The sequence below is a fragment of the Chroicocephalus ridibundus genome, chromosome 1, assembly GCF_963924245.1.
Source record: "Chroicocephalus ridibundus chromosome 1, bChrRid1.1, whole genome shotgun sequence".
Classification (NCBI taxonomy): domain Eukaryota; kingdom Metazoa; phylum Chordata; class Aves; order Charadriiformes; family Laridae; genus Chroicocephalus; species Chroicocephalus ridibundus.
The window spans coordinates 82879960-82907898 of NC_086284.1; the positions used below are offsets into that span (position 1 = coordinate 82879960).

The 27939-nt window shown below is 40.5% G+C and overlaps 1 protein-coding gene across 7 annotated transcripts in view; it reads right to left on the bottom strand.

Annotated features, from left to right (window-relative positions):
- Positions 1 to 27939, bottom strand: part of MID1 (midline 1) — a 253971-nt gene that overhangs the window by 93244 nt on the left and 132788 nt on the right. For 5 of the 7 annotated variants that reach the window (XM_063341466.1, XM_063341457.1, XM_063341475.1 and 2 more), the window contains exon 2: positions 10165 to 10880. In XM_063341466.1, coding sequence (XP_063197536.1) covers positions 10165 to 10824 — 660 coding nt within the window. In that variant the 5' untranslated portion in view covers positions 10825 to 10880. Of the gene's footprint in view, positions 1 to 10164; positions 10881 to 15609; positions 15677 to 22768; positions 22916 to 27939 lie in introns of those variants that run through there. The other 2 variants (XM_063341447.1, XM_063341503.1) reach the window with 2 other exon arrangements.

Below are 27939 nucleotides of genomic sequence, written 5' to 3' on the forward strand. Positions count from 1 at the left end.
AATGCCTGGGCACCTTGTGATTTTGGGCATACCCCCTGAACAAGATGTGTATTAACGCTCCTGTCCTGGCACCCAAGAACTACGTCCCCCTCTTGCTCCCATCTCTTCACTCAGCCTAACAACAGACTGCTAACAGGACAAATTCCTCATCTCTCCTGGTATTAACAATGATTTATCACCCACAACTGGTGAGCCTACAGTAAGCAATGCTGTAAGAAATTGTTTGTACAGCATGGCACTAGGAAGTAACGGCATCGAAAAGGCCCCTTTGTACTTTTTAGCTTTTTAAGAAAAGACTATACATTTTATTACCATTTATTGTAATTTATATGAGCTGTTGCATATGTTACATGAAAGATCTCTTCTCATTGTACCAGGTTTTTTATTTTCATTTTATTTAGAATATCCTTTGGAAAAGGAATGTGACATCAAAACCATAATTTAATTAAGAAATAAAAGCTGAAACCGTTACAAGAGAGACAAGAACGTCTAGCTCAAAAGATATGAGATAGAGATTCTCTCAGATTTTGGAATTTCTCGTATTTCAGTTCTTTTTTTTAAATTTAGGGAGTGTGAATTTTCAGTCAATAGAGAATACTGGCACTGTTATAACAGTGTACTAACATCAGTTTGGACGTCAGAATTGATTTGTTATTAGACTGGCACATAAGAGAGGACATACAGAGCCAGGAGTTGCACTGGGACCTCTTCCCCCAGATGAAGGGCACAAGAATCCAGGCCTTTCAGCGTAGTGACAAGGGGGAATGAGGCTATTGTATTTCAAACCAGAACAATTACAAGAAATCAAATAGTATTGCCTCCACTGACTAGTATAACTAGCCAATATTAATTTAAAACTTTTTTCTTATTTAATCTTACCCATTACATGATGCCAAGAGCTCGCCTGAATCTTACCATGACCATATAAAATTTCTATGTACCTGTCACGCTTGCTTTCGTATTTTGTTCTAAGCATAGTTGAATGAATAGTTGTTGAAGCTGGGATTAAATCTCATGTACTTGTACAAGATCTTAAATTACAGGACTTTTTTTGAATTGAGCCTTTGGGAATTACCACAGTAAAATTAAGTACAATCATTTCTATACTTTACAGATGCGGTTGGCAGAGATGAGAGTACAGTGGAATACTGTGTATTCCAAAGTCACAAATGCCCACAGAGATTGCCTTTTTAATTTTTTTTTCCTTAAAAAAGCCTTAACTTCCGTACAGATATGAAATTGTATATTACTCCACCCAAACATCCTTGCCTTTTCAAATTTTCAGCATTTGGTTTTTGCAGCCAATGTTCTGTGGGCCACTAAAAAGCTATAGATGACGGGACTGTCATAATTTAGGAGATCGTTCTCAATATCACAACTAATTGAACAGACAAATCATGAAGGAAAAAGCTAGCCATGGGCACTCTAATTATATTTCTCATCTGTGCTGAATTTGATCCCTCTCATACTGTAAAATATAATTATAGGATCGTACTGCTATTTTATGTTATTATGGCCAACATGCTGTAAGGAAGCTAAAATTGCAAAGTTTCAAAAGAGAAGACTGAGATTTAATTTTGGCAGGAAATTTACATTTCTCAAAAAATGCAAATAATGTGAGCATGGAAAAAAAAAAAGCCAAACCACTAAACCCTGTTGCTTTCAAAGTCAAACTGATGCAACTTTGAGCATGTATTCAACACAAACACAAAAATAGCCCAAAACTTCTGGAAGTGCAATAGAGTTGTAATTGAGATGTATGGGAAAATATTTCTACAAAACTATAATCCTGACTATGGACTCATTGCTTGTGCCTTTTTCTTCCCTTTCCAGTTTTCAGCACTCAGAATCTCACAGAGCTCTGTCAGAGACAACAAGGTGGATGTGCAAAGACACAGATGCTAGCGGGCGGCACAGAATATTCTAAATTTTGCAGTTTCACAAAGTCTCACATCTTGGCAACTAGGGACAGCTGAAAGCGAGTCGGTAAGCTCTAACATAGGGGATCTGTAAGGTACAGAGGCAGCGCAGAGCTACAGTCGCTTGAGCGCATTTGTCCAAGGCATTAAAACAACCCTGCAGGTGCTCCCCTTCCACAGTCGTAAATTGGGATATTGCATAGGGCCAACATCCCACACAAAGGAGAAATTTGTAAAACAAGTGATAATTCCACTCCAGACTACAAAACTTAAAAAACAAAAGGCTATCGTAAAAAAGAAATCCTGATGTCACTGTCAAGGTACATCATCAAGAAACTCAGTGATATATCACTTACTTATTAGCTACCCAATATGTTCTAAGAATTTTACTGATGAAGACAATGCACTTTCAATTAAGCATTTATACTTCAAAAGAGTAAGAATTGCTTAAGTAAGCATTTAGAGAAGGTCTAGGAATAACTCAGTATAGTCACACCATGATAAAATCATCTAATTTTCCATTTTCTTTGCTCCTCCTTAATTTTTGACTGACTTTAGATAACTGGAAAACAGAGCAGGCTCTGTCTGATTTGTGTGAGTGCATTATAAATGAGAGGTGAAAGCTGTGAAGGGCAGGAATCTCCTCACCCGACATCACTTGTGTGGGTGCTCATGCTCGAGGGCAACAGCATCCTTCCCAGCAAAAGAAAAGGCTTCCTGCATGGAAGGTCAAGGGATGCCAAGGGAGATAGGGGGCTGGATGGCTGGTGGGTGGCTGGTTTGGGGGAGAGGTAAAAATACAGGTGGGAGAAAGAGGGAACACACTGCCTTATCACCCATATCAGGCTTGGAGTCCAAAGTGTGCTTTAGCAACCCAACACGGCTTTCCAGACCGTGACCTTCTGGAATAATCCTCTCCGTGGATTAATCAGGTGTTCCAGATTAGGCACCATTTCTGATTGGTATGAACCCCTATGTATAGGTTCACAGTGCTGAGGATACATGCAAGTATTATCATTTTGCTAGGAAGTGTACATTTTGATGAAAAAAGAAGGCCAAAGAAAATCATAATAGATGTACACCTCATAAAGCCTGAAATGGAAAGTACTGTACTGAGATCGTTGTTGGATTTGTGTTTTAAAATCAGACAATACGAAAAAAAATATAATAGGCCATGAAAACTGTCCAACAGAAGATGAAGAACTGAAATGTTTTAATCATGCTCCTGTGATTGTCTGTCATTACAGGGTAGAGTTAAAGGAATCTCGATTTCTCTTCATGGATTAATTTAACATATTAAATTAAAGCTTGAGAGAAATCTGAATATTGAGTGTTCTGCAGTGCTTATTTGGGAGATACTTACATCCAGGTTTTGAGATGGGGTTTTTTCCTATTTAAAGCATACTATTAACGACCTTCACCTTTGTTTGAAAATGTATTTGTTGTTGCATTATTTGTGTAAAATATTTGCATTAAAATAAGGTTATATCTTAAAATAAGTTCAGAATAACATACCTAACATACAGACATGCATCTTCATACCCTTCCACACACCTCTCTCAATGCCACTGAATAGTGTGAGTTTTAGCCTACCATCTGTGGTTAAGTGCTTTTAGCCATGCTTTCCCAACCAGCTTTATCATTCCCCGGTCAAACACTACAAGAATTAGCTTACTGTTTCTATTTATCAGTCAGAAGAAAACAAACTGTTATGCTAAAACTCGTAAATGTTCTACCTTTGAAAGGTCACTTGTTCGTAACTTTTCCTGTTACCAACCCTGTCTTTGTTACTCCAGTAGGCAGACACTACATTTCCTAAACAAAGTGTCAGCCTCTGCCCAATGTTCTAAAACTGTTCGTTATTTGCCCTTAACCTCGTCAATTTGCCCTTAACGTCGTTGATTTGCTTCATTTCCATTTTTATTACTTTATTTTTTATTGCTCTATTATTTATTATTTAAATGCAAATTCTCATTCTGAGGAAGTATCTGTCGTGCATTATATTCCACCATCAACTTTCAAGCATCATACTGTCTAAAACAGCATAAGCAACGAAGGGTCAGTCAGGAGGTTATTACAATAATCAAATTCAGAGCTAGAACATGGACTTAAAGCCTGTTATCTGAACAGTTTGGACCAGATCCGTGGAAAAGTATGAAAATACATTTAACTTAATGCCTAGTCTGGCTTCCCTGGAAACCAGAGTCACGGGAACAAAGATAATAATGCTGTAGTATTTACAATTTTATTTAATTCTCTTGTTCTTCCTGAATAGATTATGCCTTCAACACCATCATTTCCACTGAAAATTGAAGGAAATAATTAGTATGAGAACATTTTTGAAAGACTCACCGACTGTTAAATTTATGAAAGTACGTTTTAAAAAACTCGAGCTTATATTATTTAAAGGATCGTAGGTAGATAAAATAAAAACAATCTCATAGTACTCGTAACTATTGTAAAGTCATAGCTCATTACCTACAGTCATAAACACAGGGAATTCCAAACTATGATAACATAGTCTAAAATTTACCAACATTCCCCCCAAACAACCTCCCCAAAAAAGAACTAATGTTGTTATTACTGTATTGACATTTTCTATTATCCTTCTAAACTCCACCAAATAAATACCAGATGGAAGAAACAGAGCCATGTGAGATAACACTAGACTAAAGAGAGAATGTTCTAAAGTCTACCTTAATATTTATATATTAATGTAATAAAATAAGTGTAGCTGGAAAACCTTTGTAGTAAAATAGTTCATTCCTACATTGATCCTCTCCCAGGCAACTACTTAATATTTTTGGATCTTTAGAACTACAGAAGCACAGTCAGGGGTTTTTTTTGCATCTATTTCCGGGTTAAGTAATATCAGATAATAATCCGTACTAACAGATGTGACCATTCATCATTTTAATTTTGTAAAAAATGAATACACTGAAATATCTGTGCAGCAGTATCTAATCTAATAATAATATCAAGCTACATCTAATCTAATAATAATCTAATAATAATGAGAGTCCACAAGTTCCACATGTTGTTAGGGATATGGTGTTTTAACTGTATGTTAAACCTGCATACATGGCACTAGAGAAAGTAACTTTCTGCACTCTGAATTTATTAGATACAATGTAAGGGAAAGTGCCACTTATCTAACTGTTTAATAACACTGACATACTTACTATGTCTTTACATATCAGTTGGATTTTTTTTAGTTAAATAGCTTCCATTAAATAGGAAGTTAGCAAAGTTAAGAGTACACAGGGAAAGTATAAATTCAGATGTGAAAATATTCAGCTATTATAAGAAGATATATGCATGGAATATTAAAAATGGATACCAAGTAAAACAATTAACGTGTAGTTTATCTATATATGTGTGTGATCAAATATATTTTTGTTGACCTAAACATATATATGATATTGTATATACTTACTTAAAATATAGTCATATGTGTATTTATTCAAATTCAAGATTCTAGATATTCATGAACTTAGACATTACTAGCAATTACATGTATTTCTCTGCTAGACAAGTCTACACAAACATACACACAAACATAGGTAGTATTGCCTTTATATACTAACACAAGTACTATAAATACGGGCATAAAATGAATAAAATCTATATAGACACATATTTACGCACATGTGCATAATATACGCACATATAAAGCGCAATGTTCCCAGATTGTCAGCCCCACTGTTTGTATGAGTAAAGATTTGTAAATGCTGGGTTCTTACGGTATCACAACATACCAATTAATGATCAAGCTGCAACTACAAAATAATGCCAAATAAACAGAGTTGGAACGATTCAACACATATATTGCCAGTATCTCTGCAAAGACATTTAAATATGAAAAGGTTTTTAATTCATAATATACATAGCAGGGAAACAGACATATCTTTGCGCTCTATTTATAGAAGCTGTGGAGTTGACAAAGTCTCCTACCTTTAGAACGTCAAAGTAGGCTTATAAGAATTAAGAGCAATTCTCCCTATGTGGAAAGAGTTTATGGTTGCTTCCCACCAAAAAAATAATTGTAATGGAATTGACATACCATAGAAAACTGGATCCTTGCATCCTGGATCAACAGTGTAGGAAAGACAGACGTGTATGGATTCTGCCACTAAAACTAGGTGAAAACCACACAAACAAGAAGCTCCCTTTTGTTCCTGGAATTGCTGAGTGCCATTCAGAGGGCTGCCCTGCCTTCGCAAACATGCCCAATACACGTCAGCACTAATAAGATTCAAACAAAAACATGGAGAACCACAGCTAACCTACAGCAGTTTGATTCAACAAAAGATCTTCCTTAGCTAAGTGGTACAAAAATTGTGCCAAAATTATTTTTCGGCAAGAATATATGCATCAGTGGCCAGATTGTCAGTAAGTACGAAAGTGAGTAAAAACATTGGTTTCAGGGGAGTTGTGCTGGCTTTACACCATTAAAAAATATGGTTTACCGTTTATCTTCCTCTTTTGTTACACCTTTTCATGGCTCTTCGACAATATTAAATGACCTATAGCTCTCCATCCGCACCTTGTAACTGTTCCTGAAAATATTCTCTCTTGTTCAAAATTAATCTTCTCTTTTCATTTTTCTTACCACTTTCTTGAGTATAAACGCATCTATAGAACAATGGTAATTTTCTCTAAAAAAAAAGAACATACTTTTCAATCGTCTTTTCCTTTCCATTGCAACAAGACAAAAAGCAAAGAATCAATATAAAAAGTAATTAGCCATAAATATTTTCTTTGAGGTAAGATGGTGGGCTAAGCATAAGCTTTTACATAGCTGTTTATGTAGCTAAAAATTATTTCTAATTTAATCTACAGTTTTAACCACCACCTCATAAATTCAGCATATCACCAGGATATTTCCTGGTCTCTGTTTCAGTCATGGTTTATGATTTTTCCATTTTTAATATGCAACTGTCTATGATCTACTTAAAAAAAGAAAAACTCAACACCACATCCATAAATACTAAAACAAATTTAAGCGTGAAGGTACATCACGCGGTCACGTAACTAAGCAAGAAAGGATCCCTCCTGGAAGAAGAAAAGTGCCCTCGACCCCCTCCACCCCAGTACATGTTGAGAAAGAAAAGCACCTCTCAGGGCTGGAGCCATAGCTGCCAAAGGAAAACACTTTCTCATTTTCAGATGTCCACAATTGCTATTACATTGACTGTTAAATACACTTCAGCATAGACGCCTCTGTTGGACAAGAGTACCGAACTCCTAATTAAGGGGTTTCATTTTTGCCACAAAAGGAGCTAGATTGTAATGGCATCTTTTGTCCTATGCTTAATGAAGGGTGAGATATTGTTTAAATAATTAGTAACACCGCTTGAAGAGAATGCAAGTAATTAGCATAGCTTGACACCCAGAGCAACACCAGTTGCTGTTGTTAGCATCAACAATGTGTGGATTTGAAAAGAAAAATCACAAGAAAGAAGTTGTCACTTGAAGCGGTTTTGCTTTTCTTTTTTAAAGATACAATTAACCACTCATTTTTGAATGAATCCACTATACTATTGGCTACTGCGCGCTCATTCTTTCAGATTTTTTTTTCAAAGATTTGGGTAGCCTATCTATCAAACCCCATAGATTTTAAAAACTCACAGCAGCAATACAGCAAGCCACAACCTGTTTTTTATGTGGGGGTTTTCTGAGCCACTTGAATGTTGAATTTGCCAATGGCGCGTGCGCATTATCTGTAAGTTAACGAAGTAAACGTTAAACGTAAAAGTAAAATTATCTGTAAGTTAACGAAGACCATCTCCAAGGTCGTACCTAACATTTACGTTAACAGCACAGCCAGTGACTCAAGACATGTCGTAACACCAAGGAGGAGGCCGGAACGTGAAAATGGACCCAAAATTCTTGCCCGTCAGCTACCAAACAGTGGTGTGAACAGGTATTGTTCCTTTACTCCTGAGGGATAAGTGCCAATCTACTGAACTGAAAATCTCATTCTTGGAATTTGATACATAAACCAGCACAAATTTCTGAGATGGAAGAGGCAATGAGGAAAGGAAAAACACAGTTTTCAGATTACCTTCTTGAGAACAGAGAGCGGACGCTGGATCCGAATGGAACCCACCTAGTCTACTGTTCCTGGGCTCAGAGTATAAACATGGCATAAACACTGGCATAATTGGCATGCTAATGCCATTTGCATTAGCAAAGTGAAATAGTGTGCCTCATGACAAAGAAGATAGTAACTGGATTTCACGTAGACTAATAATTGTCGGTATAAGCTACTTTTAGATACTTTAGATACAAAGAAAACCCACACCTCAAAAAAAAAATTTGTCCAGATATTATAAACAATGATAGGAAAGTTATTTGACCGAGGCCTATGCTAACCACTAAATTAGTACTTGAATTACTCTTCAAGGAGGCTGGCGGAAAGTACTCTATTAAGCTTCTGCCAAGTTAGCTAAACTGGCTAACACCTAAAGTGAACGTTACTTGTCTGTCTGAGATACCCATTCAGAGTCTGCTTAGGCATCTTTGCATAGAAAAGTCATAGATTGTGTAAAAATATTTTTATTCGTAACTATCTGCAATCTTAAATCAAAGACGTCAGGAGAAGAGACGTGCCCTGTAAGGTCTTCTTTCAAGACTTGCCGTATATGTGTACATCAACACTAAGAAATGTTTACTATTTTTTTTACATCCTCAAAAATATACCGATCAAGTATTTGATGTTGAAGGTATTTCATGTTAAGTACTGCATTCCTACTCTTATAAAGTTGATAAACAATACACTGTTAGCTTACTAAATAGTAGCACCTGTTAAGGATATAAACCTGCTGGATTACTGAAAAGCACTGTAAGTCCATGCACCTTCTATTCACATTTATAGTCCATGTCCCATTTTATCAATGGCCAAACTTCTACCTTTTAAAATAACAAACCAGTTCAGAAAGCAAAAATAACAACTCCTCCTTAGTAAATACAAAAGTCTTCAAAAGATGAAAGGAAGCTGTCAGGTGCAGGGGAAGAAGCATGTTTCGTTATGTTTATACAATCACAGAATATGATCTGCATGTTTGCATGTGCACAGAGGCACAAAATCCACATAGCGTGTGCGTGCAGGTTTTACATGCGCTCACATAAAGTCATCCCAGACACGCGCAACCACTTATCTTTGTCTGAAGGCATTTAAGAAAAAACCACCTCCGTTAGTTAAGCCTATTAATTCAGTTTCTTTTTCCACCTCTGAAATTCCACGTGGGAAGGCTGGCAGATCGTCTTTGCCCTCCACACTTGCGATTTCTCAATTGCGGTCCACCTTCAAAATAATCCCCCCCAAAGCCACGCCACAGGCACAGGCAGACCCTCTGGAGGGGGTGGGTGGAGGAAAGTATGGGGTGCTTAACTCCTGCCTTTGCTCTGCAGCAGCACCCACATCGGCGTGAGAGGAACGTACAGCCAGGTGGGTGGGAGGCCGCTCGTGGTGGCCTCACCGTTCAGCGGGAGCTGTGCCTCCACCAGAGCGTCCTGCGACCTGGCTGCCCACTGCCACCTCACCCAGGGTGTCCTGAGTGGGGCCAGAGGGCTGCCGCAGCCACCATCTACCTGGCAAGGGGATGCGCCGGGAGTTCACTGAACCGCGGGAATGCCACAAGAAGCTCAGAAACAATTTCGGTTTTGTTTCCAGGACTGCACCGCCTGCGAGCCCGGGTGGGAGGCGTCACGGGAAGAGCAGAGCTGGCATTCGGTTTCCCTGGCTGGGCGGGCAGCCGGCATCCCTGAAGCCAGCAGGGATAAATGCATCGCCTGTTAGCGGTGATGCAAAGGGCTTTTCACAATGAAAGCAACCAGATGAAAAATAATCAACAGCAGAGCGTACACAAAGAATGCCTGACATTTCAGTCGGCGCCCGTGTATGTGCTGTCAGCGCTAAACCTTGCCAGCTGCCACAAATAAAGCTGTAGGTAGATAAGAAAATTCACAGAAACAGTAGTATATGCTGCATATTCCTTATAATAGCTATAGAGACAGCAACGCACAACCGAAGAATCTTTCCTTAAGCGAAATCCAAGACATTTGCAATGGTGATGAGCAAATGCACGTATAGATCTGTATGTGTATCTCATCCGATTAGAGAACGTGCACCTATCTTTCCCAACCCCTGCCCAAATGAGGAATTTAGCATGCAACCCAAGGACACTTTCCTTCCCAACTACACGCTGCTTGACTAGAAAGGCCGATAGGTAGCACTAACCTTTAGCTTGTCGTAGCGCTCACTTAAAGCTGCCACCTGATGGTCACGGTGCCGCCCGACCAGCTTACACAAGGCACAGATTAACTGGTCATCAGTCACGCAGTACATGTTAACTTTCTCGTCCTCGTGCTCCAAGCACATTAATCCCCTGATGTGAGAGTCCGGGATGGGCTCGATGAGCCGGTGGCCGGTGAACGGCTTCTTGTTGGGGTGAGTGGCTTTCAGGCACTCCTCGCAGTAGGACACCTCGCAGGTAACGCAGGTCTTCACTGCCTCCTGGGCAGGGTCCTGGTCGCAGAACTGGCAGAGGACCTTCTCGCAGGACGACATGCTGTTGCTATCAAACGCCCGCTCCCGGCGGGTCTCGCTGGGGGAATTGGGCCCGCTGACCGAGGCTTTCTGAAACCTGTCGATGATGTTCTGCAGGGTGACGTTGCGCTTGAGCCCGTCTAGACCGCGCTGGCTGAGGGTGATGACATAGCGGCAGGTCGGGCACTGGAAGGCGGTGATTGACTCCACCGGCTCGTTGGTGGCGCAGTGGGAGACCAGGATGCGGTGCGCGCAGTTGAAGCAGAGGCTGTGAGCGCAAGGCAGCAGCAGCGGGTCTTCAAACAGCTCCAGACAGATAGGGCAGGTCAGTTCCGACTCCAGTGTTTCCATCTTCAGGCAAAGCTTTCCTGTGGCGTCAGCGAAATCCAGGGAAGCTGATCAGCTATCTGGAAACACACGTAAAATTCGATTAGGCGAGAGAAAACATGAGGGGTCAGCCGTGGGGGGTTGTCAACTTTCGCCACTGCTCCCGGGGCTATCAGCCCACCACGCCAGGAGGGAGAGCAATCTAAAGTTTTGAGCCTACACATCAAGGTATTTAAACCTGGACTGCTTTATTTTTTTTCTTGCCTCTGTTCACTTAAGAATGCAAAACAAAAGCTCCTTCTTAATTTCTTTCTCTGTCCTTTTTTCTCTCATGCGATCAAGGAAAACAGCAGATGTTTCTGTGCATTATTTAAAAAACAAAATGATGACTTCAAACAGCCTATTACAGCAAAATTAGATTTATTCTGCAGATGCTGCTTTTGGCTTCACAAATCTACTAGTAAAACTTTTTTTAAAAAAAAACACTTCACCTTTGTATAGCATTGTGTAAGGATTAGTCCAGAGTATTATAAGTGATAATGTTAAATCTCTCACTGCTATTGCAATTAACAGTTATTTTTGCAGATTGACATTTTCATTTCCTATTATAACAATAGTACAGCATTTAGACTACATCCATGTTTACCTGTGTAAATATATATCTGAATATATACAGGGAATAATGTTTCTAGGAAAGCATGTGATTTTTTTACAGATAATGTATACATATCATAAATATATCATATACTAATATACTCCTCCTATGTATTTCAAGAACATGTGTAGCTGTATTTATATGCACCGCACCTGTATTTTTGTGCTTATGTACCTCTACACATACGCACAAACACGCATCGCATACGTATCTGCAGAAAGATTAATATAGCCGGAGGATCACAGACTGTCATAACTGAAATGCCTAAAGAAAGACGGATGAAGTACATGATAAATAGTAGTTTAGCCCAAATTTCTGATGATCCTAACCTATAGTCCAAGAAGCACCTCTAGAGAGCGAGATAGTGAAATGTGTGATTTGCTTAGGGGTTTGTGTGTGTGCTTGCACTTTTGGTGAGTACTCTCTATTGCTAAATCTTAGGAACTACCGCTTGCTTTAGCGGCCTTATTAATCACCTGAAGTGGATTAGGAACCAGTGACTTCTAAATGGAAGGCATGGGATTTTCTGGAGAATGCAGCAGTACACCCCCCCGTCAGAGATCAACTGAAACTTCATTTTGCTTCCTTTCCTGCGCTCGGTGTTGCAGAGAGCGGTTTTGAAAGAGTCGCCCTCCGCAGCTCTCCCTGCCTAAGCTCCCGTCAAGGGCCCGTCGCCGCCGCGAGCAGACGGGTCAGTGAAGCAGAAGCAAAAGCTATGCTTCACACTCACAGAGCTGTACCTCTTCACAGTACAATCTATTTAAGCTTTGTTGCTCATAACTGAGGACGGCTTCAGATGGCACAGCTGCATCGTCTTTACACTGTAAAGTCATTGTTCGGTTGTGTGAACTCTCGCCTCCTCCCCTGACCAGGGAAAAGGAGGGACGGACAAGAATCCCCCACAAACAAACCTTAGTTCATTAAGGGTGAGGGGAGCTCAGGGCTCATTAGCAGCCTTGGGAACCAAGCGTGCTTGAACCTTCTGTACTTCATGACAATTAGCGCGGGGAGCGCAATGGCAGTGACAGGAATGCTACCTATAACCCCAATATGAACCGCAGCAGAAAGGAAAGTTCGGCAAAGAGAGGCAAGGTTCAGACTGCCCGTCGGTATTTAGTCCTGCTTGCTCTGTGGGAAGAGCAGCAAGGCGTCTGTTCCGGAGGTATGCTTAGAAATTAGGATACTTTGCCTCTTTGCACTAATGCGTCCTTTCATTCTGCCAAGAAATCCGAGGATTTAAAAAATGCACCGATCCCATCACAAAATTTGCTTTCTTGTATCTTCTGTGATGCTGATCTTACTTGAAATAAAGTTCAGTTTGCCAGAGACTAATTCTTTTATAACTATCCATCAGCTGCCATAATTGCATGGTGCATCTGGTCAAAATTAAAGGCCTGGCAATTTGATATAAGCAGGAAGACAACTCCCCTCGTCTCTCCTCAGCCGTAGCCACACAGCACAGAAAAGATGAAAGCCCCTTCTACAAACGGAGACCAGTTTGTCTTTCCTCCTCTTCACTCTTTGTATCACAGAAGTCCCAGAAGATCAAAATCTCATTCACATTGTTTGAATCCCTTCCACACCGCAAGTGTGTACCTCATCATCCACTTATCCTGCAGGCTGAATGCTGCACTGGAAATGGGACATGGGGATTTGGCTTTGGCAGGAGACAACGTTTTTAAAAGGCAAAGTAATCATTGCTCATCTACTGGCAGTCCAGTGAAAACCTGCCAACCTTTAGTGTTTGTTTCTTCGGACCGTGTTTGGAATATGGGACTTTCTTCCATGCTATCCTTTCTGCACAAAATCCCTCCTGCTCCTTTGCATGCCAAACAGTTTCATTCATTCATTCATTCATTCATTCACTTTCCTGCTTAAAGCACTTTTTTTAACCAAAGGCTTTTTTATGGTGCTTGTATAAAAGAGAGGTACAGATAGATAAAAGCAGCAGAAAAACATTGGCATTGCTGCCTCATGGAAAGATGTTTGAATAGCACCGTCTCAACTGATGACTAATTCTGATCTATCTGACCTGAATGAGCAGCAGCTCAGCCCTGACTAATGCTATTCAGTATGAGCAAGGGTGCCAAAATCTGATCTTAGATTGTAAACATCTTGGAATAAGAGCCTATCTTCCAAGGTAATCAAAGTTGAGCACACTGATAGAAACCAAAAAATGACATTTCCCTGTTTCCTTTTGCAGTTGCTAAATAAGTCAAAACATACTGCATCTGGAACTGAATAATAAATCCTTTAAGAGGCACTGAAGAGGGGCTGCATTTTCTGGGCAATCCAGTGATTAGTCTTTAATCAACTGCAATTCTGCTTCTACTTTTAGGTTGGTGCCTGAATACAGAGTGTGCTGCTGATCCAGCTACAAAATCTTTCAAAGTCGCTGGCCCTTAACTTAAGGTTTCAAATTCAGTAATTTTATTTTTTTTTTTTGAGAGTGGTAGAGAGTCCATAGCTACAGTAAACTGGAAGATTAGGCAGAAAGTCAATACGCATGGTTTATATGCGCACATGGTTGTATTCCATATTCAACATGGCCCATAAAGGGAAAGCCACATAGACAGCCTCCAGACACAGGAAGGAAAGAAGGAATTTCAAGTACCTAATTTCATATTTGCAAAAATATGGAATTACTGGCAGAAAATTATACTATTACCAAAATGTCATTGAAATGAGAAGCATTATTTTTCTACCCACAAGAGGTAGTTTTAAGAACAGATATCAAAGTAAAAGTGATTGTCAAAAGGCAAGTGTTATTTAAAAATCAAAAATATACTCAAAGAACTTTGGAACTGGCATCTCCCCAGCACTTAACGATTAGTTATGCAATATGTGGTAAGCAATGCAGTAAATGAAATCCTGATCTCAATGCTGTTCATGCCAAGACTTCTACTAACCCTAGTGGAATTAGCATCTTTGTACCTCTTGTTTTAAGCATGACATATTTTGCAGGTAGTATTACTGCCTTCAGTTGCACAGATGTAGAGAGACATGAGAGAAATTAAAACTAAAACTGAACTAGATAAATTTCAGTATGTTAAGTACCAGTAGAGCTGAATAGGTAAAAAAAATCTGTCAAGCTGTTTCATTATTGATGAATGCTATATGCTGCAAAAATGCTGTATTATACCTCCCATTTGTTTTATACTTGAAAAATTACGGATCAGAGATATTACCAAAGTTGAGAAGACTGTTACCACTGATTTCAATGAGACCCTAGTAATCAGAGCCCAAAAATACATTTCCTGAGGAGGACATAAAATATGCAGTTCATCACTCTCTGAAACATTACTATCTGGTGATTTGGTGGCCCCGGAATCAGCCCAGGGATGACTGAAGGCTGACTCTTGATTTTTTCTTTGCTGGGAATGACAGTGTTAGGGATGATCCCTATGCTCTAAGTACAGAAAGCAGTATATAGAAGCAGCAGGATAAAAATAACAGAAAGCGTTGTTGAAGGGAGACTTCCACAAACCAGAACTGTAAGCACTTTCTCACAGGAAGCAATGCACTTCTATATTCTGAAGAAATCACATGAGATTAGAAAGTAATAGAGGAGCCAATGGGAGAAGTGCCATGCTGGACCTTATTCTCACCACTCGGTGGATAAGGAATTGGCTGGATGGACACAAATAGTTGCAGTCAACGGCTCGATGTTCAAATGGAGATCAGTGATGAGTGGTGTTCCTCAGGCATCAGTACTGGGACCGGTGCCGTTTAACATCTTTGTTGACCACATGGACAGTGGGATTGAGTGCACTGTCAGCAAGTTTGCCGACGACACAAAGCTGTGTGGCGCGGTCAACATGCTGGAGGGAAGGGATGCCATCCAGAGGAACCTGGACAGGCTTGAGAGGTGGGCCTGTGCAAACCTCATGAAGTTCAGCAAAGCCAAGCGCAAGGTCCTGCATGTGGGTCAGGGCAATCCCAGGCACAAATACAGGTTGGGCAGAGAATGGCTTGAGAGCAGACCTGAGGAGAGGGACTTGGGGGTGCTGGTTGATGAGAAGCTCAACATAAGCCAGCGAAGTATGCCTGCAGCCCAGAAAGCCAGCCATATCCCGGGCTGCATCAAAAGAAGCGTGGCCAGCAGGTTGAGGGAGATGATTCTGCCCCTCTACTCTGCTCTCATGAGACCCCACCTGGAGTACTGTGTCCAGCTCTGGAGTCCTCAGCACAAGAAGAACATGGACCTGCTTGAACAGGTCCAGAGGAGGCCATGAAGGTAATCAGAGGGCTGGAGCACCTGTGGTATGAGGACAGGCTGAGAGAGTTGGGGCTGTTCAGCCTGGAGAAGAGAGGGCTCCAGGGAGACCTTATGGCAGCCTTCCAGTACCTAAAGGAAAGATGGGGAGGGACTCTTTATCAGGAAGTGGAGTGATAGGATGAGGGGTAACAGTTTTAAAATCAGAGAGGGTAGATTTAGATTGGATATCAGGAAGAAATTCTTTACTGTGAGGGTGGTGAGGCACTGGAACAGGTTGCCCAGGGAAGTTGTGGATGCCCCATCCCTGGAAGTGTTCAAGGCCAGGCTGGATGGGGCTTTGAGCAGCCTGGTCTAGTGGGAGGTGTCCCTGCCCATGGCAGGTGGGTTGGAACTAGGTGATCTTTAAGGTCGCTTACAACTTAAATCATGCTATGATTCTATGAAAGGTATTGCAAACCCCACATTGCTACGTGGCTCTGTTCTCATGGCAAATGGCCCTGTATGGCTCCTCTACACAGGCTAGCACTCTTTCTGTACCCAAACAACAATCAGAAAATTGCAATTAATATCCAAAACAATTAACCTGCTAACCTCCTTGGGAAAAAGACAAACATCCAGCAGTAATACCATAGAACCGGGCGATACTACAGTAATAAAATACTTCAATAAGGTTAACAGCATTCTTTAAAGTTGGATCTGGATAGGACATTTCAGTCTAACTAGTAATACCCAACAGAGAGGTGACTGGTGACCTGACATGGTCTTCACATTTATCTGTTTTCCATTGGTGCTAACTAGATGATCAATAGTATTGATAATTATGTTAACATAATGTCTGAAGTAAAATGCCTGAAATACAAAACTACACTTAAAAATGAATGTATCAAAAATTCCAGTATAATAAAGTATAGCAAGTACTTAAGCAACCTACTATCATAATACACAGCTGTGGTTTTCAAAGTAGCAGTATTTTTCTGTTAAATGCATTATAAAAGGAAAATTTTAAATTTACTTTCTTGTCATAAAACCTGCTATAAGTCATAAAAAAAACACTTGTCATTTCTTCTGTTAGCTTTGGAAAAAAAAAAAGAAGAAGAAAATCATATTCTTTTTGCTTTTTCCTATTCTGTTCTAGGATGTACACAAAATTGTCTTGGGAACAACTTTTCCTTACAACAAGTGAATGGGATTGTTTCACATCACATTCAATAAGCATTTCAAATGTGATTAAACCAATGGACTGTTTCATAGCCCAGTTTGTCCCACGTCCATTACAGCTTTTACGTTCTGCAGCACAAACACTGAAGTCTATGAGTACTCATGATGCTAGCAAGTTTCCTTCTAACCCGAACCATTCTATGATTCTATGAGTCTATATTCGTTTAAGTATTGTAATTTGTGTAGCATAAAAGGAACTAATAATCAACTCAAATTTTTTTCTTTAGAAATATTTAATGAAAACTTCTACAATGCTAAAGAAAGCAACCTGCACACACCCTGAAGCAAGTAAATACTTGTTTTTCCACTGTTTTTTATCCAAGCATTAATAAATATTCAAAGGACAGTGCTGTCCAACAGCTCCTGATATGCAAAAACAAATACTCAGCATAAAATAAAATGACTAGTTCATCCTATTCAGACATTTCCACCGACAGAAGAATGATTATCTGCCTTGTCTAGAAGTTACATGCAGTGTTTCCATGATGTTGAAATAGTTGTTTGCAACATTTAGAGGATATTAATACAGCAAAAGCACATCTGCTATGCTGTTTGTAGTGATATAAAGCCTAGACAGCATCACTCTCTGGTTGAAAGGTATACTAGTAGGAGAATTTATTTTCAAAAAGCCAAATCCTGTATGTTATTCAGTGAGACTAGAACATCTCATAGAATTAAGGTCTTTGACACAACATCACATACTCGTTCTCATGGGAGCTAAAACAATAACTGACCCTCAAAAGCTAACAGTCAAGGAAAAAAAATCATGTCCTGTAAATCCCAAAGCAATCAATAAATGGTTGCTTTAATACTATCTATAGTATTAGATACAGTATTACACATGTGCATAAACATATACTAGTACACATTTGGAATGCTTTTTGATCTTTATTTTCTATATTCTTGCAACTCTCATAGCTTTACATTCTTTAGATACAAGATTTAATATTTCCTCTAAATGCTTCAGGGGAATGAAAGGAAAGGATTGTTTAATCTTTAGCACATGTGAATCAGCACAGGTCTACTGACATCAACAGTGACCTCCTAACAAATTTATGGCTGAATGTCTGTTCCAAAAACCTCTTCTCCAATTAAATTCACACTCTTCATTTGAGAAATTTATTTAGGAGTATATCACGGCTACACAACAACAAATATTGAGGAAGCGGGTTCACATCTCGGCCTGGATACCAGCAGCATGGGAAATTACGACTAGAGCAGCCCCAAATATCTGTGAAAGCTTGCCAAAGGGGACATATTGCTATATTACCACCGCTCACCCCCCAATTTTTTCTCTCTCCTTTCAAGCTAAGAGCTTCATAGACGACAGATGCTACTCTAAAAAAAAAAAAAAAGAAGGTAAAATAATTTTACCCAAACAGTAAATACTAAATACCATCAGTTTTCATAGGGGTTTGGTTGCATAGCAGAGCTAGAAATCTCTCACCTCTCCCCAGCTGGGAATTTCACTTGTGTAATGCCTTTGGTGACATGGTACTCCCTGACCTTTAGCGTAGATGATATAGCAACAGAAATAGCCAGAAATAGTTCAGCACATTCCTTCTGGTCATATGTGTTCACACACACTGATACGTAATTTAGTGCAGCTTGGAAACACCGGGCCCTTAAGCTACTGCAAGTTTTCATGGGAGATCTTAGGGTGCATTCTCTTTCCAGAAAGTTGTGCCATGAATTCTTTCCCTGCAGCTAAGTAAAGGGCGTCTTAAATACTATGTAAATTCATAGTCATTGCTTCCACCTAGATAATGGCATTGTACGTTCTCAAGGAAGAACCCCAAGGTCTGCTTTCATATCAAAGAGACTTTAAAATAGCAGCAAGAAATGTCCCACGAACTACAGCAGGTATGAAGGTGTGACCTCACACGCCATACAGGACTCTGAATTTAAACTACCTACAAGATGCACTTTTGACAAACTAAAGCTCCTTGTGTTTATAAAGCTATACCTATTGCATTACAAGGCACACAATGCTAGCCTCTCACTGTCCTGCTCTCTATGTGATTGTTAAAAAAGCTTATAAAGGGGTTTTGATTTTTTTTAAAAGAACAAACACACATTCTCAGTTATATTCTGCACATTTTCAAAGACTACAAAGAAATTCAGGTGATGGCAAAAAACCCCACTGTCCGACATTGAGGAGCTCCTTCTAATTTATGGCTGCTGTACTCTCAGTACACTGAACTCTGTAAGATCAACGTCGTATTTAAAAATCAAGATCGTAATCAGGTAATTAGAAGGGGAAATTAGCTGTGAACCATGGCAGGGTGGAGGATAAGGAACGAATTCTATCTGTGCTCTGAAGGTAATCTGTTTTAGATCTCTGACACAAACCTCTGTCACTGGTGCAGGAAGCACCCAGCTCAGGCTTCCTGGCCCCAGGAATGACAAAACGGGAACCAGCAGGGCTGCTCCTCCATTTGGGGAGCAGAACCCTCACGTGAGCCCTCACCAGACCCCAAGGCCTGCTCCAAGACGTCTCCCATCCTACTGGTTGCCCTACTGGTGGCCCTCACGAGCATGCTTCTGCCACCCCACCTTGGGGTACTAGGCTCCTGTTCTCCATTAGCAGAATGATTTTAGGATCATTCTTTGGCCCTCTAGACCATAACAGGAATCTGCAAACATCTTGCAGCAAATCACTGGCAGAACTAGCAGTTCCTCTCTCTTGCTGCACAGAGGGTGGCATTCATCTAAACTGGTCTCTGTAGGGTCCCTTGGTAGTCAATAGAAAGAAACAGGCATCTCTAAAGGCATCTCATAAACTATTCTGGATTAGCTTTAGGATTAAGTGCTTACACTTTCTAGATGTGCTTATTTCTTTCCAGGTATAAATGTAACTTCAGAATGTAAGAAATTAAGACTACATCAACTAAGAAGTAACTATTCCCAGTGTTCTTGAGCTTTAAAAAAAGAAAACAGAGAATCTACATGTAGTCTTTGTTATTTCTATGAGCTCAACAACCACTTGTTCAGCCAAATTTGCTTCCAATAATTCTCTTCCAATGTGTCTCATTTCTATCATTCTCTGTACTTAAAGATCCAAGAGGATACACAGAAAACTGAATTGAGTTGCAGGAGAACGATCCCCAAGCGACGCGTTCCCAGCTGACACTACTGAGCAGGACTTTTTCTGGATTCGGATGGTTCTGGTCCCTGCTGCACGTGAAGAGCGCACAGATAGTTCCCAAGAACCAAACGCAATGGGGTCTGCACTAAATCATAAGACTGGCCTGCTTGACATGACAAACCTAAAATCAACTTCCGTATTTTATTCATGTTTTTTTGACAAAATAGTAGCTTGCCTTTTTATAGTGCAGATCGTGAAGCAGGTGCAAGACCCTTGTCCTTCCTGCCGTCCCACTGCAGCTCTCTAACAGGCTTCAAAGGGTTAAGTTTCTCCCACTCGCAATACCAAGGAGTGTAGTTACTACTTTACTAGTCCTCTCCTCAGGTTGCTTGGCATTAGGCAAATGGCAATATTAACCTGAATAACCCAAAGTGGTTAGTGCATGAGTAAAACAGTGCACAAGTAAAAATTCTGACCCCGACCCAAGAGGATGCAAAATGAAAACAGCAAAATCAACTGAGAAGAGAAAGAAGAACAGAGTGGGATGTAGTTAACAAGAGCTGGCTGTTCTGCCCCTAAGACACTCAAGTTTTGGCATCGCAACCCAGCCTGTTCAGTGAGGCACCACCCCGCATTCACAATGAGATGCAAAGCCTTCGTCCTTATTCCTTGCTAATAAAGCTAAATCCTAAGAAGGTGGCACGTTTCCACTTAACCTCTCTTGAGGACTTTCTAAGTCATGTCAGCTAGTGTTTGTTGCAAAGAACCAGTAATGCTTTAGTGCTTGCCAGAGGCACACCCACATGTATTTTATTTCTGGAGAAAGTGTTACTTAACAGAAACATACCACAATAAACCCTGGTGATCTCAAATATTTTCTTTTATGCATTTACATCCTTAAAGAATGTTAGTCTTTAAAGACTTTTAAAGACCTGAGACAAACCAGTCATTAACCACAGCCACATAATCTTGCCTCACAGGTTTCCGTAACCACGCTGTGGCAAAACTTCGTTGCTTCAAGCTAAGAAATTAAGAACTGCAAAAGGCTGCATTGTATCAGCAATGTAATTTGCAGCTTAGAAACTGAAGTGGTAAATAGTACTAGTCTTTTTAAACCCTACTGATGACCAGAGAGATGCTCTGGGAGCTGAAGTAAGTTAGGAAACCAGGTAACACCCATTTCTAATTCAGCTACTGAAGTGATAAGAAAAATTTATCCAGTTTACCTGTGCTTCACTTGACATCAGCCAGAAAACTGTACACCAGCCAGAAGCTCCAGCATTAAATTTAAGCTCACTCTGTCAAATGAAAGCATGGTCTTTTTGAGCTGTCACTATAGAGTGTCTTCGTTGCTTAGAGTCCCAGTTCCCTCCAGCCCCGAGATGTGGGTGGTGGTTTGTTTGTACAGCTCTGCTCCTGTGCTCAAGTAGATCCTGATCTTGGGAAAGGCCTTGCTGAATAGCCTCATGAAACAAATGGAAAATGCTTTTTGACTACCCAGCTATGGCTAAGTGTTGTGCCAAACACACGCACACGTATGCACACACACAGCCACGCATGAAAAGGATCTATCAGCTATAGGTGGTTGGACTACTTACTGAATTACTTGACATCCTCAAATTAATTGTCCTGCAGATAGCCTTCAGAACATGCCAAAAGGGAGTAGGAAAAAACAACTAAAATGAGCAATCGCTTCTGATACTCTTCTGTATCAATACCCCAGATAGGCCTCTCAAGTAAAAGGTTCTCAATGTCACTCACAAAATAGCTTAGTAGCTTTTAAGATAGCATGGAAAGAGAAAACAATAGCTTAATTACATCCCTGTGAGATGTTTCTCATCAACAACATATAAAGTCTTACAGTTTATCTCAAAAAACTAGAATAAATTGTACATTTCCTGTCAGCTAGCAAGCAGGTCACCATTACTGTAATAAAGAGAGTAGCACCCGTGAAAGAATTACTGGCATGCATCTGCACAATCTCCAGCCTCCAGGTTGTTTTTTTTCCAGGAACTTCTTAGGTATCTACTTTAAAACTTGACTAAATGTCAGTTTATCTTCTTCTCAGACAATTGCTTGGCTTGAAATATTGTACTGGGAGAATCACATTAGAAATTCTGTACCTGTGGACTACACGCGCTTTTCATCCTCCTAAATGTATGGCGCGTTTTGTGGGCTTTTGTGCATAAGAACTTGCATATAAAATAACTGTAGTGACCAGACCATCACTCTGAGCATACTGGTGACAAAAAGTATATCCTTTGAAAAAACATCGTCTCTCAGCCATCATACTTAAACACGTTTTCACTTTAGGTTATGTAACTTCATCAGTTACCCATAAATAAACAGGATTTGAAAGACTTTGCACAAGGAGTGGAGCAGGCTTTAGGGAATGACCATATTTTTTTCATTTTTCTCATGTAAACATATTTCTCAGCCTTCATCTGTTATTTTTAAAACAGAATTATAACGTTCCAGATGTCGTTAACAGCATGAAGATGCTAATGCTCCCTTTCTCTCTCTTACTAGCTTTACGACAATTAACAAGACAACAATAAGCCCTTGTTTGAAAACAAAAGACAAAAAATACTCTTTGCTAAAAAAGTTCCCTTTTTTCCTGAGTTTTCAGTACCGAAAAGATAATTCATCACAGCAACAGAACAAACCTCGACTCCTCCCTTACGACTGCTAAACACATTATAAAATACTTCCTAAACTACTTCCAATGGCGAGCCTACACATACGCGTGGGCTCCAGCTCCCGAGAAGTCAGCCGGCCGCATACCCACCGCTGGATCCCGCCCTACATCTTCTGGCTGAAACATTGCTGCGGAGACAGGGATCGCGCTGACCCTCTCGGAAAGCACCGGCAGCCCAGCCGGGACAGGCGGTAGCAGCCACCACCGTCCCAAGTAATCCTGTGGCAGCGCTGACTGCGTCTGCGACCGCGAGACAAGTCGCGGCCAAAACACAACAGGAAAATCTCCCCTACAATTGCAGGAAAAACCCGCTCCACCTAACTGCCTCCGCCAGGATCCCGCGCTCCCAAAGCCAGCCCTTCGTGCTGCGCCCACAGCGAAATACCTCCTCTCCCTCCCAAGGGCCAGTCCCGGTGGGGTGAGAAGGCAGGGAGAAACGGAACCTCTGGCGGAGCATCCCAGCAGTGGGACGGTACTGCTCGGCCCTGGGGGCAATTAACCCAGCACTGAGTGATGACCGGCCGGCAGCGCCCAGGCCCATACCAGGAGGCTGACCCGGACTGACCAAAGCTGTCAGCCACAAAATGAACTTTTCAGAAATTGCAATTCCTGTTCTCCGGAAAGGCAGAACTCTGCACAACAGACTGGTGATAAACAAGCAGTTCACTTGTTTTTACTGTTTTCTCCAAATATTACTCAAAAACTTCACAGCACAAAGACCAGCAAGAGTTTGCCAAAAGTGGGGACCGCCTGAAAGAGCACAGTACCTGAGGGAAAGACTTTTCTTCCTATAAACACCATGGAAATCCCACTTTCTGAAATTCAGCAGGTGAAACACAAGATGACAGCAGTTCCTTAATTATTTTTTATCTTTTTTTTTTTTAAGCTAATTTTGGGTGTAAGCAGTAAACCGCAACAGAAAACTACAAATGCTTGAGCAAAGTGCCCAGGAGGAATCCTGACTGAAGTCACACCAGACATTTGGTCTCCAACAAAGGTGTTAAAAATTCATGCAAAGTCAAAACAGCAGGAAAGAATTGCTTCCTTGTGTTCTCCCTTTTTCATGTTGCAATGCCCTCTTTCATACAGTGGTAACACAGCAAAGTGAAACAAAACATACCTCAGACATTTGAACAGAAGGTTGCAAATCCATACTGTCTTTGGTCTTTCTTCCACGGACCAGCCTGCACTTTGATCTCATTGAAACAATAAACAACTGTTGTGATTATTTAATTTCCTATTCGTTTCATTTCTTTGAAACAATAGACCAAAGCCCTCAACAAATGCACACTCTTCATAAGGTTTTTAAAGGTTTCTGCTGGCAATGTCTGTTAGCATGTGTGTGGAATGACACGTTGTAACTGGCGAAATGAGAACGCAGAAAGCAAGACAGATGTGCGGAAGGATTATGATTACTGGAACTCTTTTCCATGATATTAAATGCCCATGGATAATCTATAGTCAAGTCAATTTATAAGCCCAGCAGGGGCCACAGCACAAGCCCTTGTCGGAAAGATTTTAGATTCCTCAGCTCATATCCTGTCCTTGATCTTTCACTGAACAGCATCACGCAGCTTCTTTGGACCGTCCCTCCAGCCACGCGGGCTCACGCTCAACCAGATGATGATCAACCAGTCATCCCAGATCATCCCAATCATCCCAGATGGGATCAACCAGTCTGAAGACCAGTATTATCAGCAGGTGTTGCCTTGCTGCTCTGCTTGTCCATATTATAGTTAGCCTGAGTTTTTCACGCCCTTTGCTTGCAGACAACTAGCCACAGTCTGAAACAGAGTTTCAGTAAATAAATAATTTTTTTAATCTTTAAATCTTGTAATTTTATATTATCTTAAAATTTTATATTTTATATTTTAAAATTTTATATTTAAAAGTGATGCAAAACAATTCCAATAATCTTAATTCTACTGAGACATCTGCCTTGATTTCTGCATGTGTGCTTCTTCAGGTTGAAGGTAACATTGCATATGTTTTAATAGCCAACACTGGAAGAAGCTTTCAAAACTTATCTGATTGTGTCTATACAATGATATGTCTGTGAAGGCTTCAGTGTACTTTTCATTGCACATACACCAGCATGCACAGGCACATGTGTGCAAGTAAATAATTATGGGTTCAAACCCATAGCCTCAAAAACTTCTGCTTGTGCCACCGGCTATGCTAGCTTGTTCCAGTTATCATTCAACAATCTTAGCTTAAAATAAAGAATGCATCTGACAAATATCCCCTTCCTCTACCATACTAATCTCTCTTCATCCACCTTCTGAAGTCACATCTCAAGTATAAAATAGATGACTTCTAGCCATCCTCCTCTGCAATATCTATTGAAATTCATAAAAGCCTCACTAGACAAGTCTTTGGATATGGAGTTATATTCTCATGTAGCAGAAGGACTGAGATATCCAGCTGAATATGATCAGATTATCGCAGTTTAACAAGATACCATCGTCAAAGCTCAGAGCCAGCACAGCTGTGCATTTGCATACTTATGGTAGCCACTAAGAGCTTTGGTGAATCTTCCTCAGAAAACACAAGATGTGTCTGCCACCAATGGCCCCTTTCTGCTGAAGGTTACCACCTTCACCACAGAATCAGCAGGTTACGTGCTGAACCACAGCTCATGAGTTTCTTTGCAAGGTACAAACTAAAAAACGATTGCTCAAGGTGTATATGGTTGCAGTAAGTTACAGCAGGGGAAAGGGGGAGATAGCTGGTGACAGTAATTTGTTAAACTATGCCCAAAAGATTCACTAGATTTGAACTGGCAAGGTCCCTAGCTCAATTGGGTTGTGAAGAAATTCACTCTAAGACTCTGAACTAATATACTCCTAGAGAGGTGAGTTACCGTATCTAAATTTAAGATAGCTTAAGGCTCAGATACGTAACAAATACCCATCTATAAAAACCACTGTAGAATTATTTCATCACGTGTGAGTTCTAAATTGTGTATTTCTGATGACAGAATCTCCAGAATGCACCTATTTGCTGCGCAGCCTTCTGTCTTCACAGAATTCAGGGTCAGCTCTCCGTGGGAAGAGTTTGACCAGTGTGATCCTGTTGTTTAAGGGAGTGCTAAATAGCATGCTTTGTATTCTGCTCACCTCGTAGCTGTGCTGTATAGTAACCCGGTATTATTCTGGTTACAATGCTCCTTGCAATCAAGAAACAGAGCTCCTTAGGAGCTGGAGCAGACCAACAATAGGACAGAAACAAGCAGGTGCCCAATTCGGTTACAAGAAATCCTATTTCCACAAAACATTCGAAGTCCTAGGAAAAGATAACACCAGGATGGACTGGGAGAAGCAACTTAGATGGGGCAGAAAAACGTAGTCCAGTGTCACTACTGGAATTCACTGACCCACAAGCATCCAGTACAGCTTTTTGTTGCATTTAGTTGTCTCGCTAATAAGTCAGGCATAAATATCGTGGTAAAAACAGTTGGACTTGAAAATTGGTCCAGGAGTTTTTTAAGAAAGGCAGAAAGTAAGATTTCTAGGTTTTGGTTTGGAAATCCTAATATGCAGTTTCCAAAACCTAATTTTTACTGCTTTGCCATCCACCAACAAAAGAGAATTCTCTATGCCACTCACTCCATGTGCAGACCAGAAATACAGTATTTTTTTTAAAGCTCGCTACTTGTGGAATTTTATTTTATCTTATTTTGACGGACAGCAGACCTATAATTTTAGATTGACAGGTGCTGCTGCCAGGCACCAGGCAATTGATACTTCAGACAATCAGCCCACTGTCTATGGAAAGTAGATGCCATAGTGTAGTATAATGAGATCACAGTGGAGCTGTAATATTAACAATTAGAACAAATATGCTAATATGTCTGCGGTTTGTAACTTTCTCTCAGGCAAGAACGCTCATTTAAATTACTTCTTCTATACAGCTAATCATAGAATTTTGATGGAGAAAAATAACGATAGTGGACTGGGTAAAAACAGTCCCCCTCCATTCTTTCTTCTCTTGCCCTATTGTCAGTCAGCACAGAGGGGCTCAGCCAAAAGACGTTTGTGACTCTCTCTCTGGCTGAACAGGGCTAAAGTTTGAGGAGCCTCATCACTGTTCTGAACAGCACGTCAGAGATGGAGGGCTCTCCTGCTCCGGGCAAATACCTTCAGTCCATTACTGATTAGTCACCTCCTCTGCCTACCGCAAGTAAAAGAAGTGGAGAAAGTATAGATGCTCCTGCCTTTTAGTCAGTGTCTGCACCTTGTAATTCTCTTTGCACATCAAGGACATGGAAGGAAGTAAAAGTCAGTCCAGTTATTGGGAAAAATTAGGAAATATCATGTCAGCAAGAGCAACTCATGTGATACAATATGAAACTGTTTCATAGGAATGCTGAGTAACAGTTCTCAAATGGTTGTTAAATTGCTCTTTGAGCTATAAAATCCCTCTGTTGTCTCATTGATAGAAGTCTTAAGACGACGATGGGTGACTGTATGCAGGTCTGCCATTTTCCCTTCTAATGCTTCATCTGCATTTCACAATGGTATTTAAATATCATTTGAATTTGGCCCAATAAGCCATACTATAAATGACCCATCATTAAGGCTCTCTGAAGACAGGCAAACCATAATTCCAACAGCAGCATGTGATTCTGAAACTCTTTGCGCTTTGCTGGAGGAGCAATGTGTAGTACGTGATTCATGTCAGATGAATAGATTATGAATTGCACCATCAAATATCCCATTTCCCTTATTCAGACAATTCAGACAAAATATTATCTTTCTAGACTTCAAAGTAAGCCACAGACAAAAAAAATCCCCTTGCTTACAATGTACAGCAGCTACTTGAAATCTTGGTGGGTAGATGAGGCGGGGAGAGGGAAAAATAAAAGCTACTCCCATCCCATTTCACTGCTACACAGGACTTGCTTTTAACAATTCCCTGCAATCAATGAAATCATTTACTCAGCGCTGCATTTTGGGTTTTGGATAGAGAGAGAGAAGATTAATTACTGTGTTCTCAATTGCTAGATTAATGATACAGCACTGAATTCTAATCTGTCCCCTTGAAGGACACTGAGGGAATGATCAGGGCAGGAGTATGAAAACATCAATTTGACCACATTACTAAAATAAGATTTGAAGACTATCAGTGTGCAAGTGTATGCTTAAAAATGGGGGAAAAAAAAGACACAAACCACCCCAGCTAAATCCACAGGAACCTGTTCCTTTTTATGTCCTCTCCTGCAGTGTAGCCTAAGGAGTGTGAGGAGTTCAAACTCATCA